Here is a 19557-nt window from a genome sequence, read left to right as displayed (position 1 = left end):
ACTTGTCATTAACTTATAAAATTATAATAAAAGTTAGTCGTTAACAAAACCTCAAATGGTGTGTTTCTTTTTTGAGTGCAATACACGACAATTACCTTCAAATGTCCACTCAGTTTTAGAATCGTATCTGCATAACAGAAGCTTTAAGATTAAATGTAAATCATATACTTCTAATAATTTCCCTATAGAAGCTGATGTTCTACAAGGAAGTGTTCTTGACCCTATCTTGTATGTATTTTACACATCTGATATCCCAATTAGAAGCTCAGTCATCACCACAATGTTTGATGATGATACGGCAATTTTATGTCAAAACAGAAACGTTGTGCTAGCTTCAAACCAACTTCAGTCTCACTTATTTCAGGTGGAGAAATGGTTGCTAAAATCGTGAACTAAAATTAATGAACTGAAATGTACGCACGACATTTTCACCTTAAATCGGAGTACATCTCCAACTCAAAGAATTGCAAGCTCGACTGCAATTAAAAAAAAAAAAAACTAATTACAAAAACTAAGATTTTGAGTAAAAATAATTAAAAGTTCTTTATAAATAACAAAGAGAAAATTTGAATAATTTCTGAAATAAAGGGTATAGAAATAACCCGATACATTAATTACATGAGAAAATCTTATATAACTTCATGTTAGTAAAACCAGAACACATTAATAAAATCAGTATGAACAATTGACTTGAATTGAACGATGTTTCACTTAAATAATTAATCCACACTACAATATTTTTTTTTAACTCGAGGTTTCTTCAAAACCCCTCTCTACACCTTGACTAGATAATTGTTTATCATTTCATCAGACTAAGCAATAATTGACCTCAGATTTGCATACCTCTCCGAGGAGCCTGTAATCATTCTGAGATTTGATAACGTGGTGTTAGTAAGTCTGTCAGATTTCGCAAATAATTTCAGGGCTCTATCCTTTATGTATTTTTTGATGGGATCAATCTTGAGGTCCCTGAGGATGTCATTCGTCCTGATGTACCATGGAACTTTGAAAAGTCTTCTCAGAGCCTGACTTTGTGCAATTTCTAGCTAGTGAATAGTAGTGTTTGAAGCTTTGCTATACGCTACACAACCATATAGAAATGAAGGACGAATTATTTGGTTATATATCAGTTTCCTATTCTAAGCATTGAGATTTTCATTTCTAAATAGCGGTTGGAGGTAATGAAGAATTTTGGCACAGCTAATTCTTTTCAGTTGAACATGTTTAAGAAATGTGAATCGTTTGTCCAACGTGATACCGAGATATTTAACGCTATCCTCCCAGTTTATCACCATATCACCCACTCTCACTTTCAACGGATTCTGTCTCCACTTACGCGTTATAAACAGAGCCTTAGTTTTTTCATTATTGATTTTTATTTTCCATTTCTGGAAATAGTCCAGGATGAGGTTAATGTTTCATATCAATTAACTTCAAAATCATAAATCTCTAATAATAGCAAAGTGTACTAGAAATAAATAAAACTTAGATTTAACAATAATAAAATAATCTAAGCAAATCGAATAATTACAAAAAAAAAAGTAAACAACAACTGTAAGCAAGTAACAACACCTGTTACATTAGAGAAAAACAGTCAATATAAAAAAAAATAAAGAACATATAAATTTTATTAAAGAATTTTTGTTTTTTAGTTTACTTGATTTAATAAATCACCTTACAGCCGCAGAAATGACGTCACCTATGATGCTGTTGACCTAGCTGAAACTTTTAACAATGAAAAGAATATGTATTTATGAAAAATCAATCAAATTTATATATTTATTTATCTACTTTTTCCTATGTATTTTTTATGCCTTCTTCTTTCAAACATTTGATGATCTTATTATTCGAAAAAAACACTGTGACTCAATTTGCTTACATAATTTTCATATTTTCATATATATTTTTTTTTTGTTAATAAATCTATTTTATTTATTGAATCTTTTTTATCTTTTATAAGAAGATTTACAATAAATATTTATTTATTTATTTATTTCTTTTCATGAAAAGAAAAGGATAAAAAAAGATAAAAAAAAATAAAAAAAAATTAAATTAAAGTAAATTAAAGTTTAAATAAGGTTGATAATAAATATATAAAAGAAAGAAAAAGAAAATTAGTGCGTTGGTACATTTTTTCTGTGTAATCTTAAAGAAGGCCACGTAGCAGTAGATTCCTTGCAAGAGGTAACTTTATTAGCATTTTTGCTGAAATGTGGTCATATCCCGGGGACTTGTTGACACATAATTGGGTTTTTGCAATATGCTGGATCTGTTTGGTTTTGAGTTTGAGACTTTCATATCTGACTAGAGAAGATTGAATTGGTAGTGCAAAGGTATTAGTCGGAGGATTTGGTTAAAATAGTTCGTACTTTCTGTAGGTGTTAACTTTCGTACGTAAGTGTTCAAAGTGTTCAAGTGTTAAGCAATGCTTTGTTTAGGCGTTGTTTAGCTGCCAAAAACTTGAATTTACTTGTAGGTGATCTATGCTTTTGCCACATCCGTCTCGGATGTCTTTTTTCTCTTATGATATTTTCGACTGCATCTGAAGACCTTCTTGTAGATCTAGTGAATGTTATTTCGTCAGTGGGAGTAGCGTGCTTAGCAGCCGATTTTATAACTGAGTCAAATGCATTAAGAGCCAAATCGATTTCACTTACACACTGTAGAGATGAGTTTATATCTAAGTGACTACTAATATATTGACGATATCTTAGCCAATTGGTTTTCTTTGACGCCAGTTTTGATGCATTTTGATTGTTTTTAGGTGTTTTGAATAAGTTTATAATAACTGGAGAGTGATCGGATGATAGTCCGAAGCTAGAGTGCGCAGTTATTAGTTCGCGGTCAATATTTTTCACCACACAAAAGTCGATTAGATCTGGAATTTTTTTGGGGTCAGATGGCGAGTAAGTGGGTTGTCCTGATGATATGAAATCTAAATTGTTGCGGCGATTTGTAAGAGTAGAGTAGAGTTGCTTTCCTTTTGAGTTTATTAGACAAGAACCGCAATATGTATGTTTGGCGTTAGTCTCTCGCTGCTATAAATTTCATATTACAATTAAATTTATTCTTAATTCTTCAATTTTTACTTTTATTCTTGAAGAAACATTTAAATTATATATTAGCATTAAATTTTACTCCTTTTTTTCAAAATTAATTGCAAGTTAGTTGATAAATTTAACAACTATTATATTATGTAACTATTATATAAAAAAAAAAAATTAATTAAAAATTTAGTTTTTTTTCTTCTTTTAATAAACTTTTAATGGTTAAATTTTTAAATCTTAATATAGTATATATATAGTATAAAAATATCTGTTGGGATTGAAACATCCGTAAATTCTTAACTTTCTTTCATTGGAGAAATATCTGGTTACCGTCTCGTTATACTAACGGTGTATATTGTTGCGTTTTCCAAACGGTCCCATTTTTCAAGGCTAAAAGATGTACTAGACTTCTGCATTTGATTAGGGATGAGTTATTTTTGAAGTTTTGCTCGCATTACTGACATGAAATAACTTGTGGTAGTCTTGTAATTTGCGATTTGTGATTGCACGAATTTAGTGTTAATGGAAACTTAATTTTGACAATAAAATGACATAGCAGGCTTGGCAATAATTTAGCCCGAGTAAATTTACCCACAATGTTATGGATATTTTTAAACTGAATGTATTTAAAAGTTCACCGCAATCATCTTTAACTTACATACACTTTTTCTTTCATGAGTTTATATAGGTTTAATGTTTTTTTTAGCGCTTCACTATTCAAGAACTTAGCACTTGGAATTGTCTTTTTCTTACTGCTGACTGACCACTAATTCTCTGATGGTATCAAAATCACCGCTTTTATATCACAGTTTACTGCGGAATAATAAATTTCCCGGTAATCTTTCCTGATACTTCAAAAAATATTCGCGGGCCTTTCAAAACCGTTTTCATTCTCTGTTATTACTGTTTCCTTTGTGTGCACTCCGAATTTCTATCCCTTCATGATCTTATTTTATTTAACTTTATTCTTTAATTATTTTTCGCGTTTAATTTGGCAACATTGCTATTCCTAATTCCTAAATAACATAAAGCTTTCGCTGCATATTAAAAATCTAAACAAAAACGACAAAAGCTATTACTTATTTTTCGGTTTCACATGTGCGAACAATGCACATTGTCAATTTTTAGTAATATAAAAAAAATTAATTCAATATTATATATATAATAAAAGAATTATAAATATATAACAATTAAAAAAAATTGTAACCTGGTGCTAGTGCTGTTGAAGAGGTGCAAGCTCACCTTAGAAAAGAAACACTGGTGGAGAAAACAAGCACTATGTGGAGTGCTCGCGGACAACCCAGGTAATATCATGGATTTTATTTTAATTAATTTAAATATATCTTGCTCACACAAAGTATTCCGTTTTTGTATAAGTATGATAAATTTAGCATATGCAGATGGTGTTTTATTTTTAAACTATGCAACAATTTCTTTTTCTCTACCGAGTTATAAAAAAATTATTACTTAAAACACTATTTCCACTCATTTTTTATTACTGATTGCTATTGAAACATATCAAACATACGACACAAAACACAACAAAAGAAACGTCAAAATTAATCTCCAATGTATAATGTAAACGGTGTAGATTGAAAATGCAGATTAAAGTGATAAAACACAGTTAGTGCTTTAATCTCCTTCTAATCTCACAATGTACACGCAGTATTACGTTTGTTTTTGTAAGAAACTGCAGTTTTTGCCAGGTGAAGTCTCACTTTTATATTACAAAGTACATTTACTGTTTGAATCACTCCAATCACTGAACTCGATAGCATCGCGGTAAAGGATACTTTTAAATGCTAGTTCAAGTATCACAAATTACCACTATTATACAAAAAAAAAATTAAAAACACCCTCGGCTCGATAACTTTTAATACTTTACGTTATTTTCTAATTTATTTAAAATTTATTAAAAAATTGGTATAAAATATTTTTAAAAACTAATACATAGCATAATACCTCTTAAATCATGTCAAATTTTAAACATTAAGAAATTTTTATATTAGGTGAATTCAGGCAACTGATTAGTTGCTTAGTTAATTCAGAAACTTCATATAAAAAAAAATTAGCATTTTGATGTTAATCTGTTGCTTGAACGACCCAAAATGCGTAATCTGATTAGTTTGTTATGTGCAAATGTCTTGGCAGCACTCGTATCAACAGTAACAGCGAAACGTATGTTAACAGTGAAACACTAAAATATTCGTAAATTTTAATATCATTAAAATTTATCATATAATTTATCATATAACTTAAATTGCAAACGTGTCATATATCAAGAAGTAGAATATTCAATTTTATACTTTTTAATTATATTTTAACCCTTGAAAAATTATGGTTTTACTGAATTTTATTTATTAATTTATGTTATTATTTTTGCATTTTCTTTTTAAGACGCCCTATGCTTATAGTGCCGACACTTGGTACTGGCAGCACTATTAATCAAATTTTCACTAATCTGAGAATCTCCAAAATAATAGATTCTCTGCTTAGTTTATTTTTTGTATGCAAATTTTTGTTGTAATCAATTACTAAGCAACTAATCAGTTGCCTGAATACCCCTATTATATTAAATATTGTAGTATTTTTAACTATTTTATCCTGTTTAGACTATTTTTTATCAAAATGTTAACAATTTTGCTTTTTTTCAATTAACTTCAACATAATATTGGTATTTAGAGCACTTTTACTCGGTTACCGAGGTCGTTACTCGAGCTTGTGAATACCTCTATTATCTATTTTATATCGTAATTACCAAATTTGCATAAATACTTATAAGTAATAACAGACAAAACATTTTCCTGTTTTCCCGTATCGATTTGATATATCACTTTTGCATTTATAATAGCCACTTTTATATTCCTTTCAGTTATTGAACAATTCTGCTTATTCGAATTAGGAGTTCGATTAGGTTAGTCCTTTATGTAAAATCAGTTTTTGTTTGCAGAAAGTTATCTCGTATATAGTAGACGTAATACAGCCGATCGCGTCGAGGTAATTTTTGTGTAAATTGTGCCTTCGTGTTATAGATTTCTTGATGTAAAATATGAATAGTTCTACATATCTTTCGTATACAATAGATGTACTACAACCGATCGTAACATATCAAGATAATCTATGCAAAATATGTCTTTGATTAAGATATTTCTGTTTGTAGTAGTCCTTGTTGGACAGAAAATTATCTCGTGTTGGAGCAGTTGAACTCAAATAATTAATATATTGTATAATTACATTATTATAATTAATATCTTACATAAGTCATATTATATTTTATATGGTTAAAATATGTTTAAGTAATTTCTAACTAACCCTGTATAATATGCAATCAAACCAACGGTTTAATTCTTATATTCATTGCTTTTTGTTTTGTTTTTTGTTCTCGAGATGAGCAAGTTTTGTTATATTTTTTAATTGCAAGCAAGCTCCGTTGGTTTGATTTGTTTTTGGTTTTTTTTTGTCTTTTTTTGGTTTCGAACGCGAAAGTATCAGCACCCGGGTGCACGCAAAAGAATAATTATAATTATATCAATTCACAACTTGTATAAACGGAATAATTTATATTCAAATAAAGTAATCAAAAATAATTATAAAAACGCTTATAATTTTGTTTGTGAAAATTTTAGTTTATTTATTCTAATTTTAATTTGTGAATAATTACAGCAATCTAAACTGAATAGAATGTTTATTATACAAATTAATAATATAATTTATTCCATTTACTGCATAAATAGACATAAATAAATTTTAATAGTAATAAAAAAAAGCTAATACGACGACGACATCGCTTTTGAAATTTAATATGAAATCGAAGACTGACTGTATTTAATTATTTATTCGCGTTTTTAGCTTAAAACATAAAAAAAAGGTTTTGCTTACTTCCCATTTGCTTGTTTTTTGTTGATTTTCAATCATTATATTTTCTGCTTGAATTTTGTTTTTGTGGTTTTAAGCAAGTAGACAAACAAAAACAGTGCTTAAACTTTAAGCATGTACGATTAATACAGGATGATTCTTTATTTTAATGTATAAAAAAACTATAAATATAAATACTCATCCGATGTGATCCGACAGTAGACGAAATACAGCCGATCATATCGAGGTAACTTTTGCGCAATTGTGCCTTCGTTTGAATATTTCTTTACGCAGAAATTCTTCATGTAGAAATATTCCTCTGTGTGCTACATAAAATTACTTCGTATACATTAGATGTAATACAACCAATCGTAATGATATAATTTTATCTTCGTTTGAATATATCTTTATATGGAAATAAAACTTTGAAGTTGAACAATTCTTTATATATGTGGAATTATTCCTTGTAATAATGCCTTTGTACACCAAGTGCGAATTTGAACTTGTCTATCTTAGATGTATGTACCTAAGAAATTATGTGTGAACTCCCCTGATCATAGCGCGCGTCTTATATATACTTTATTTACTTTATGTAATACTTTATTTTGCTGTTTGCAGTTTTTCTATTTCTTCTGACATGCGGTGCTGTCTTTGAATTTCTCTTACGGCGACTATTTTGGTGTTTAATGTTTTGCTGCTTTGTTTTAATTCTGTGAAACGTGTTGGTGGTGGTGATATTTTTAATTTATTTATTATAAAACAGGGACCGAAAATAGTTATTTAAAAAATTTTTAAGATAAAAAGCAGCAACAAAAAGTTGTTTAAACTCATATTTAAATATATAGTTTATATGAGCGTTTACGTTTTGAAATAAAACTGATAAAGTAATGTAAAGTTTCCTTTGAGCCAGATTACAGTAGTAATATTACTAATTTACAACCAAATTTCCAAAGATAGGACCTATATTTTTAAAGTGGAATTTCCGCATTTATTTTTATATTTCACAAAAATATATTTTTTTTTCTTATATATCGTTTTCCCGTTATTTGCAAAAAAACGTCATTTTGGTTTTTCTCGCAACAAGGCAATTTTTTTTTTCGAAAAATCGGTTGACGGCACCCCCCAGTTCGGTTCATTTTACTAAAAAAAATAATCTGTAAATTTTAGTTCAATTGGATGAGTAGAAATGGTGCCCCAAAAGCCCCAAAGATTCGAAAATAACGATTTTTTCCATAAAATTCATCTTTGGTTGCTTATATCTCCGACATATTTAATTCTACAGAAAAACTGTCTTCCCAAAAGTTATAGATCTATTCAAAATAAACAATTTACTCATACAAAGTTTTTCTGTATATCTAATAATTATTGTGTAAAAGAAAAAATAAGCTGAAGTCACTTGATTGCTAGCTTTGCAAGTACTATGAATGTAATTGTCCGCTTCAGCTTTACAAAAAATTTAATATTTCTAAAAAATTTAAAATAAATTCAATATTTCTAAAATTTAATTTTTCTATTAATAAAAAAGTACTAATTCTAGGTTTCTCCGACATAATTTTTATTATTTTAGTTAAAGTTGCTGGAGCAAAGTATCCTTATTACAATTTAGAAAGTAACGGCGGTAATCGTTAACAATTTTTAATATGTACTATTTTTGATTCTCATTTTTTGTTAAAATAAAATTATAGTCCAGCGTTAGTTTCACTCCTCGCTATGTCGTATCGTTTACTAGTTTCAAGCTTAAAAGCGTTTTCTTAGCTTGAATGAAACTAAAGTATTCATGCCATTTTGTGGGACATAGAAACAATTTTTGTTTTTTTTGTTTTTTGTTTTTTGCTTCACTTTATTATACAACTGCCAAGATTTAGCATTTAGTATACATTTTTACATAATGAAACTTCAAGTAATAATTCAAAAACAAGATGAAGAATTACATGAGTGAACTATTAATAGTGGATAAAAAGAAAAGAAAACTTTTCTTTAAATTATATAAATTAAATATAATAAAATAATTAAAATTAATGGATGGATGATATAATAAATGAATCAATTAAATAGACTGCTATGAATTTACTATGAACATATTAGTTAAATTATTATAGTAATGCTAGTTCTGATGGAAATAAGCGTTTCAATCTTCTGTTATGTGTGGCTTCGTCATTAGGTAGCTGCCTCATTGTTGGGTTAGGATGGAAAAGTAATCTGTCTGTGTGCTTTTTACTATTTCTTCGGATAACTTCTGCAAAGGGTATCTTTGGATCGCGATGAATGTCATAGTTTGAGATGTACCATTCAGCGTTGATGATAGTTATAAGTATTTTTGATTGTAGTTTTTGCAGTATTTGAATGTTGTATTTGCATGCTGTACCCCATATTTCGGCTCCATATTTCCATATTGGAGCGATTACTGTTTTATATACTAGTAGTTTATTTTCCACTGTTAGTTTTGATTTCGAGCAGAGTAGCCAGTACAATTGTCCAAAGTGCGGCTTAATTTCATTGCTTTTAGCTTTAATATGGTCTTTCCAAGTTAATCTGCTATCTATAGTAATGCCAAGGTAATTTGCCTTTGTGTGTGTGAAGACATCGTCATTGTTAATTTTTATACGTTTTAGGTCATATTTTTTATTCGTGTAGATAACATGAACTGTTTTGCTTGTATTTATTTGAACTTCCCATTTGTCGAACCATTTGAGCGTTGCGTTTAGGTAATTCTGCAAGTTGTCTGTGGATATGTTAAAATTTTTATTAGCTGCAATTAAGGCTGTATCGTCTGCAAAAGTTGCTATCAAACTTTGAGAATCAGAAGGTATCGGGACATCAGCCGTGTATAGCAAGTACAAGGTGAGATGAAAAAACTGCAACCAACTTCAGACTGCTGTCATTTCTAAACCGCTCGTCCCACAGCTGTCAGATTTATTCTAGTGACAGCTCATTATATTGTTTACAAGCGCACAAAAGCATTTTGGTGGGAATTTTTCAGAAAAAAAGTTATTTGTGATGGAATTCAAGCGTGATAGTGTGATTGCTTTGCATTTGGCTGGAAAACCACAAGTGGCTATCGTTAGAGCCCTCCAGCATTTAAAAGTGAATAAATCTTTTGTGTCTCGTATCATCGCTCGTTACCATGGTACTGGTAGCGTAGCCCGACGTCAAGGAAGTGGACGAAAAAAAACAGCAACATCGGCAGAAATGGTTCGAAAAGTGAAGAAGCGAATCGAACGAAATCCGCGTCGCAGTGGACGAAAAATGGCTCGTGAGCTGTACATATCGCAATATGCCATTCGGCAAATATTGAAAAATGAGCTTGGACTAAAGCCATTGAAGTTCCAAAAAGTGCAAGTTCTTACTGATGCGCAAAAAAAAGTTAGACTCGAAAAAGCTAAAGAGTTGCTTCGCTTGGCCGAAAGTGGTGAACTGCCGAATTTGGTTTTCTCCGATGAGAAACCATTCGTTATCCAGCAGTTTGTAAACAAACAAAATGATCGTGTTTACTTGCCAGAGAGGTCAGCTGAAAATTTGCAACTTCGGTTGGCCACCACAACTCAAAAGCCGGCCATGGTGATGGTGTGGGCCGCCATAACAGCCGATGGTCGCTCGCCGCTCGTATTCATCGACCGTGGGGTCAAAATAAATGCGCAAATCTATCGCGAAAATATTTTGGAGGGAGTTCTGAAGCCCTGGGCACGCAAACATTTCGGCCGCAGACCTTGGACATTCCAACAGGACTCAGCACCATCGCACTCAGCACGCGCCACCCAAGAATGGTTAAGAAATGAGGTTCCTCGCTTCATTTCCACCGCACAATGGCCACCAAAATCTCCGGATGCCAATCCGTTGGACTATTGTGCCTGGGGTATTTTGGAAAGCAAGGTTGGCACTAAAAAATACCAAAGTGTCGATCATCTCAAGCAAGCGCTTCGCCGAGAATGGGACAAAATACCGCAGAGCCACTTTCGGCAGCGTGTGATGGTTTCATTGGCCGTTGAAGGCCATAGTCGTGCCAAAGGTGCCAATTCGAACAATTCTAAATCGATTCTCAAATTTGATAATATTTCAAAATATATTTTTTCAAACAATTTTGACATAACTAGAAATATGCTAATTGGTCTGTATGATTTGTTACAGTTATGTCTTTATTTAGTTTGAGTATATATTTAGTTTTTTCATATATACAAATATTTATTGAGGCAGCCCAGTTCAGCTCAGTCATATCGTAACCCAGTGATTTTTTTGCTTTAATTTTATTTTTAATAGTATTTTTAATGTCTGTTATTGAGACTTTCTTTATTGCGACATTTCGAGTAGAGCTCTGTGCTACGTTGCCATCTTGCTGAACGTAGCTTTGCTTCAAAGTAGGTGGCAAAAAGTTCAGCTTTTTCGATGTTGGTTCTACCCCAAGTTCCATTTGCTTTCCTCAGTCGTGGTTGATGCATAACAGAGTTGTTAATATTTTTAGTTACTTTCCATAAAGAATAGTTTGTGGCTTTGTCAGCTGTCAAGTTTATTATGCGTTTTTGTACGTTGTACGTTTTTATTTTTCTCATTAAGTAGCATATTTTTAAGTTCTTTGGTTAGTTTGTTTAAATCCTTTTTAGGGAACCGATTTATTTGCCATTTTTTTCTCAGTTTTCTTCTTTCCATTATCTTACGTTTAGCGGCCGTCAAGATTTTATTTTGAGTGTCGTTTTGTTTAAGAGCTGAGGTAGAATTTGCACGGCAAAAGCGATCATTTCGTTTAAATATACAATCGCGCTTTCGATTTCGTCTTCAGATTTTAAGAAAACATTTATTGTCAGTTTAGTATTAAGAATATCTCTAAACGTGTCCCAACATGTTTTGTAATTATAGATTAATTTTGTCCTTGTGATGTTTAGTTTTGTGTCGCTTTCAAATGATAACATAATTGGTGAGTGATCAGATGATAAGTCAGGAAGTGTACTTACTGTAAGAAATCGTTTATTTATATTTTTGGTCACGAAGAAGTCAATCACGTCTGGTATTTTGTTCATATCGGTAGGCCAGTACGTAGGTTCACCTGTGCTTAGAATGTCTGCTTTTTTGTCAATGATAGCATTATGTAAAATTTTCCCTATGCAGTTTGTAATTCTTGAGCCCCACAAAGTATTTTTTGCATTAAAGTCCCCACCAACAATGTACCGATTGCCGAGAGTGTTAAGGTAGCTCAGGTATACATCCTGCGAGTTATTGTGTTTCGGAGGGCAGTAAATAGCTGATACTGTTAACTCGCCTTTTGTATTTTGAATATGGACACTTGTAGCTTGTATTTGTTCTGTTTGGTATATATTGGTTTACGTGCATTGCATATTTTGCTTAATAATTACTGCTGTTCCATGGGCCTTGTTGTCGGGATGATTTGTATGATATATCGAATAGTTAGGGATTTTGATGAAACTTTTGTCTGTGAAGCGTGTTTCTAATAGTACATCAATGGAATTTATAATTAAGTATGTTCTCAGTTCTAGTAGTTGTTTGCTGAGACCGTTTGCATTCCAAGCTAAAATTTCCAATTTATTTCTGTCCATCGAGTTTGGTGATTATGATGGTTAAAATATGTATAACGTTGGCAACTTGCGTCGTAAGCTGTTTCATCATTTGCTGGAGTTCGGTAAATTCGGAGTTGTTTAATTCATTGTTTATTGGAATGGGTTGAGTTGGATGCGATGTCAATATTTCGGCGTATGTTTTAGCTGGTTTAATTTGTTGGGTTTGTTGGGTGGTATGTATTAGGTTCGTAACAGCTTTAGCTGGCAAAGACATTTCATTATTTTAGGTTGTGGTTTTTTGTTGTTTTGCATGAAGAGCTGGGAATCGTTTGATTCGTAGAGTTTTATAAACTGAATAACCTTTGTAGTTCCATCTTTTTGGATGGGGAGGTTCAAAATTTATTTTGCAGTGAAGTAGATCTTTGATATTGTAAATTTCCTTGTTATTTACATCTTGTTTAATTTCAATTGTAAATAGGTTTAATGGAGATTTTGTGCGCGGATGTAATACGTTTTGTATATTGCATACTTCATGTCCTAGTTCAGCTAGCTCTTATATAATTTCATTTTTGTTAGCGGAGTGGTGCATACCGCGTAGGAAGATCTTAAATCCCCTTTCTTCTTTTGGCTTATACGTGTAGTACTCTACGCTCTTTTCTTTAAGAAATTTTACTATGCTAGTGTAATCTGCTGATTCGTATGGCTGAATTTTTATTTCATTGTTTTGTAATACACGAATTTCATATTTAGATATTTGTAGTGCATCTAACGTTTTAATTAGGTTGTCTTGCAGCTGTACTTTTTGCACGTATATGGGTGGTGGTTTTTTATTTTTAGCCGTTTGATTTTGTGTTGTTTTGCTATCTTTAGTGGGTTCTTTATCATTATCAGTTGCTAGAACAGCAAACCTATATGTGGCTAAGAAATACTCGTTTAATGTGTATTGTTTTTTGTTTTGTTTGTGCTTTTTGGCGCTTATTTCATTGATTTGCTTACCAGGGGAGCTACGAATTCTTTTATTCACTACTGGCGTGTTGAAGCCATTGTTTTTGTTTGTGGTTGCATCTTCCGTTGTGTTTGCAGTTCTGGTGTTAATATCAGAGTTTTCCAAATTCTGAATGAGTTTTGATGGTGAATTGTGTTGATGATGGTTTGATTGTTTGAGTTTTATGTGGTACTCCTGCTGCATTTGTTGTTTCTGTATTTGCTGGTTCTGTTGTGGATGTTTTTGTTGGGTTTGCAGTGATTTTTCTAGCAGTTGTAGCTGTTGATTTGATTGTAGAAGTGTTGTTTGACTATTATTATTGGATGCTTTTGAGTATAGGACAGCCTGTTGGTGCGTTTTAAATTGTTGTTGTTGTTTCTGTTGTGATTGTTGCTCGTTGCCCAAAATAGGATATGAAATTTGAAAATAAAGTTTACTATTATGAACAGTTTGGGGACTGATTAGTGTACATACTAATCAAAGAATAGGTTGTATATGCTGTCTCAGCTGAATATTTTAATTTTGTTTAATTACTATAAACAGCTTTTTCAGTAATAAAATAAAATATAATAATAGCTGTCACTATCAGCACTTTTTGTTTTGTTTATATATACCAGAGTTCGGAATGTGGTGCACAAAATCGCACACTGCACTGTGCGAGTGGAAATTATTTTTAAAATATGCACACGCACATTTGTGGCGTTAAAAAAAAAATGCACGCACTCAAATTTGTTGTGCGGTTTCAAATTTCACATCGCACAAAGGGATGATTGTGCACACAAATTCGTGCACACACATTTGTGCTGTCGGAGGGCGTGGCTTAAAAGGTTACACAAACCCTGAGAAGCCCCTAAGCTGAGCCGAGTAGACGCCGGCTCTAACTAAGCGTCCACCATCCCGGGATGGCATCGAGGGACGCGTAAGCGCATGTCTGCCTCCAATGTGAGAGCAATTGATGCGCCAACGAGAGAGTTGGGAATGCGCAACGTCTGTATACCATGTTAGGGACGCCTGCCGCATCACAATCCGCATACGAGAGATGATAATGGAGGAAGCCTATAAGAAAAGGCATCAGGATCGATACCAGTAAGATTCTTATTATGGTATACTGGAGCAAACGATTGGATATGATGACATGGGCTGGTGGATGAAGTATTCTGTTACCAATATGGGCTAGAGTGAAATCTGGTCCAGACGGCTTTCAGGCTAATGCTTTATCTGTCTCCGTCCCGTTAAAACCTGGCAAGCCTTAAAGAACGATCTTGGATTCGTCCCGTTAAGTTGGGGTGTAGGGGCAGTTAAGAATATCTTCTGCTTAGCTCCCGGTTTGGCTCTGAACACATGCGCTCATAAGGCTATGTGTCAACCCTCGCATGACCTTCCTGCATTGCAAAGATAATCATGAAACCACAATAGGGGTAACTACACTACGAAACTAAGATAACGGCTTTAAGTTGGGACCCAACTGCAAAGAATATGTCAACCAAAACGCCCACACACACTGACACTACTACTCCAGCCGGCACCGAAAGTGCAAAGGAGTCACTGATAGTGATTGATAGTCCTAGTCAAAACCCCTTCATGAGGGCACCAAGACGCTCACCTATGCTATCACATGAGATACAGAGCAACGAGAGATCCCGCTCGTCCCCACCAGAGCTTAATATTGACACTGCTCCACAAGAGACAAAAGAAACATTTAGCAAACTCGGAGATAAAATATCCGAACTCAACGAAATGATGGGTGGAGGAAGAAGGTCCATCCACCAAGCTATGCGTGATCTTGTAGGTATAATAAGGTCACTCTATAAACAAGTAGCGAGAAAAAATTCAAGACAAAAAAAAGACATCAGAACTAACGATAGATGTACTCAAACTATCCAGCTACAGCAAGCAGCAGGTTCATCCAAGAGACTGAGAGACGATACCGAAAGGAGTAGAAAGACTCCACCTAAGAAGACGAAGACAATTCGATCAAATAATGCATTATCTAAGGAACCAAGGAAAGCATTGGCAATCAACCGGGAGTCGCAGCTCGGAATGAACGGCAACACCGAAGTGCCTCAGGCACAAGCTGAAGGTAACAAAGAGCACAATGCCTGGGTCCTAAAAACATGAAAACGTGTAAAGCCGCCTCGACCGGACGTAGTGATTATTAAACTGTCCGAGAAAATGTCTTTTGCGGATATACTCCGGAAAGTAAAAGGAGCCCCAGAACTTAAAGCAGTTGGTGATGATGTTCACTCCATTAGGAAAACACAGAAAGGTGAACTTCTACTTGAATTCAAAAGATCAACGGAAGCAACAATGGTACATCAAGCTAACATCAAGAGTATACTGTCCGAAGAAATTGAGGTCAAAACACTGACAGAAGAAGTCACATTGGAACTCAGATACCTAAACGAGATAACTACAAAGGAGGAAATAATTACAGCATGGAAAGAACAAATAGGAGCAATACAACCATCGGCAATAAAAACAATAAGAAGCGCCCCTGGAGGTACCAGGACGGCTATAATTGTAATACCAAAGATGCAGGCTGGTAAAGCTGAGGAGGTGGGCAAACTACGAGTTGGATGGACAGTGTGCCGATTACTCAAAAAAGTAACCCCTAGAAGATGTTACAAATGCTTCGATTTTGGACATGTTGCAAGGAACTGCCAAAGCACTAAAGACTGGTCTAAACACTGCTACAAATGTGGTGAACAGGACCACCTCGCTAAAGCGTGTCAAGAGGCCCTCACTGTCTTCTCTGTAGAAATGACCAAAATATTGACGCAAACCATACTACGGGAGGACCGAAATGCTCTCACTACCTGTCTGCCCGAAGGAGGATACTAAGTAAAAAAAGATGAAAGTCCTACAGCTGAATTTAAACCACTGTGAAGCTGCAGAGGATCTTCTAAAGCAGACTGTACGCGAATTAAAAATAGATCTTGCTATAATGAGCGAATATTATAGTACACTAGACAAACATTGTTGGGCTACTAGCAAATGCAACAAGGCATCGATATGAACGTGTGGTAAATTTCCACTAGAACAGGTTTACGACAGAGGGGAAGCATACGTAAAAAGTACAGTGAACGGAATAACGTTTTTCAGCTGTTATCTACCCCCCAGCCTATCAATCGAAGAATACAAACAGCGACTGGACGATATTGTTAAAGACGCTAAAAGTATAAAGCCGATAGTGATTGCCGGCGATTTCAATGCTTGGGCCGTTGAGTGGGGTTCAACATTGATAAGCCCCAGAGGTGAGTGCCTACTAGAGGCATTGGCCACCCTGGATGTAGTGTTACTGAACTGTGGTCAAAAGGACACGTTCTCAAGGAACGGTAGGAGCTCTAAGATTGACCTGACATTTATCAGTGATCCACTAGCTAACTCAACGGACTGGCAAGTGTCAGATATCTACACGCATAGTGACCACCAAGCTATTATCTTCGAAATACATGAACGCTCAACAAGAGCTATTCCTGCGGCAACTACCTCAAATCTCCGATGGAAAGAGTTAACTTTGGACAAAGAAGCCTTTAAGCTCTTCATGGACGACATCCATCTAACCGGCAGTGCGAATGACAAAGCAATAAAACTCATGCGCTGCATAACAAATGCATGTAACGCATCTATGGCAAAAAGAGGCCGGCGGAATGGCAGACAGCATGTATACTGGTGGACCGACCAAATTTCCAAGCTGAGAAGAAAATGCAAACATGCGCGGCGCCTATGTCAAAGAGCAAGGGGTCGTGAAAACTTCATAGCGCTCCAGGAAGCCTATAAAATTTCGAGAAATGAATTAAAAAAGGCGATAGCAAATAGTAAGACAAGATATTACAGGGAGATGTGTGATGAGGTCGAGAATAACCCTTGGGGACTAGGGTACAAGGTGGTTATGAAAAAACTATATAGCTACCGCCCACCAGTTACAATAGACGCAGTTAAGCTACAAGCAATAGTTGAAGGTCTCTTTCCGCAGAGAGCTGAAATAACCTATACAGTGCAAAATAGTGAGCCACAGAATGAACTACCTGAGGTAAGCAGACAAGAACTGGGAGCAGTATGCAAAGGGTTAAAATTAAACAAAGCACCCGGAGTAGATGGAATACCAAACGTGGCACTAAAGATAGCCACAGAAGTCAACGCTGATTCATTCAGGAAAGTGTTCGACGCATGTATAAAAGAGAGAATATTTCCTCAGATATGGAAAACACAAAGGTTGGTGCTTATACCGAAAGGAAATAACGCGCAAGATGCATCGGGCTACCGCCCTCTATGTATGATTGACACGGCCGGGAAACTCTTAGAAAAGATAATCAGCCGAAGACTTGAGGAAGCCTTGAATGGCAGCGGTCTTTCAGATAGACAATTTGGCTTTCAGAAAGCATACTCTACAATAGACGCAGTGGAAGCAGTCCTAGCCATAGCAAAGGATGTCATTAAAGGAGACCGTTGGCTCGAAGGAGATAAAGAATACTGTGCCATTATTACATTAGACGTTAAAAATGCATAACTCGGCTACTTGGGACACTATACTAGCAGCACTTCATGGGAAAAATGTACCAAAGTACCTAGTAGAAACAATCATTGATTATTTTAAAGAAAGAGTGTTTTGTACTACACAGACAGAGGCACGAAGTCATATCAAGTAACAGTAGGGGTCCCGCAGGGCTCGGTACTGGGCCCAATACTATGGAATATTATGTATGACGAAGTGTTGAGACTTGAGCTCCCAGAAGGCGCAGAAATTATTGGTTTTGCTGATGACATCGCCCTGGTAGTTAGAGGGAAATATATAGAAAATATAGAAACAACATGCAATGATGCGGTCGTTAATTTAAGGAGCTGGATCGCAAGTGTAGGCCTTAAACTAGCTGATCATAAAACTGAAGTCCTTCTTGTAAGCAGCAGGAAGAAGATCGCGTTCATTACAATAACTGTTGGCAATGAGCGAGTCACTTCAAAACAAGCAATCAAAAATCTTGGAGTAATGATTGACAACAGACTCACCTTCAAAGAGCATCTGCGATATGTTGCTACGAAATGTGCTAAAACAACATGTGCACTATCGCGAATAATGCCCAATATAGGTGGACCTAGGCAACAGAAGAAGCAGTTATTGACAAATGTAGTTAAGTCTATTGCTATATATGCAGCTCCCATATGGGCAGATGCAATGAATAAAAAGACGTACCGATTAGGAGTAGACGCAGCCTACAGAAGATGCGCGCTCAGAGTTGTTTCCGCATTCCGTACAGTATCTACTGACGCGGCCATGGTTATTGCCATGGAATGATGCCACTACAGCAGGAAGCAGAAGTTGAAAAGGAAAAACATGCGGCAAAAAGAACTGGGCTTACAAACTACAATCAGCTCTATGAAGAAGCATTGAATAAGTGGCAACGGAGTTGGGATATATCCACGAAAGGAAGATGGACACATAAGCTCATTCCAAAGATAAGTGATTGGACCAACAGAAAGCATGGACAGGTGAACTACTTTCTTACCCAGATGTTAACTGGACACGGCTGCTTCAGAGCGTACCTTTTTAAGTTCAAACATGACGAAGACGACACGTGCCCAGCATGTGCAAATACAAAAGAAACGGTGGAACATGTGTTCTTTGATTGCCCGAGATATGAGAGCCATCGCAGCTCCTTGGCAAAAGCAATCAGAGAACAGGTCACACCTGATAACATAATCCAACTGATGTTGAGATCGACAGAAATCTGGAACCTGGTGTGTGTATTTGCGAAAGAAATCATAGAAGGACAGAGAGCAGCAGAGAGATCTAGAAATGCAGTAAGAGATGACAGCAGTCGCTGAATCACCACCCTCCGAAGTAATGCTTAAATGTGGTTCCGAAGGGATTTATGGTTAGAAGAGGCACGGTGTTAGGATGAGGTTTAGTACGTAGGCGCATATGCCAAGCAACAGAGTAAGTCTTGGTTGCGAATCGTGCATGCTGGTAGTACGGGCTACCAGTATCTTTTGAAGATTCCACATCCCTTAGCTCGTATAGCTTAAAAAAAAAAAAAACAAAAAAAACATTTGTGCTGTGCGACTGACTTACAAAAATATGCACAATCAGATGTGTGATAAAATTTTATGCTCGAACCGCACTGTGCGACAAAAAATTCTCTGTGCACACGAGTGTGCTGTTCATATT

At 34.8% G+C, this 19557-nt stretch overlaps 1 protein-coding gene across 1 annotated transcript; it reads left to right on the top strand.

Annotated features, from left to right (window-relative positions):
• The first annotated feature begins 15563 nt into the window (after positions 1-15563).
• LOC119664510 lies at positions 15564-16232 on the top strand. The gene has a single exon (XM_038073986.1). It carries the CDS (start codon positions 15564-15566, stop codon positions 16230-16232), a length of 669 nt encoding a protein of 222 aa, XP_037929914.1.
• Positions 16233-19557: the final 3325 nt, after the last annotated feature.

The sequence above is a fragment of the Teleopsis dalmanni genome, chromosome 1, assembly GCF_002237135.1.
Source record: "Teleopsis dalmanni isolate 2A chromosome 1, ASM223713v2, whole genome shotgun sequence".
Taxonomy (NCBI): Eukaryota; Metazoa; Arthropoda; class Insecta; order Diptera; family Diopsidae; genus Teleopsis; species Teleopsis dalmanni.
This window is presented reverse-complemented; position numbering and strand designations above follow the sequence as displayed.

Bases quoted from the DNA above. Each gene is read 5' to 3' on its own strand.
- LOC119664510 (XM_038073986.1), top strand. From the start codon at position 15,564: ATGTCTTTTGCGGATATACTCCGGAAAGTAAAAGGAGCCCCAGAACTT.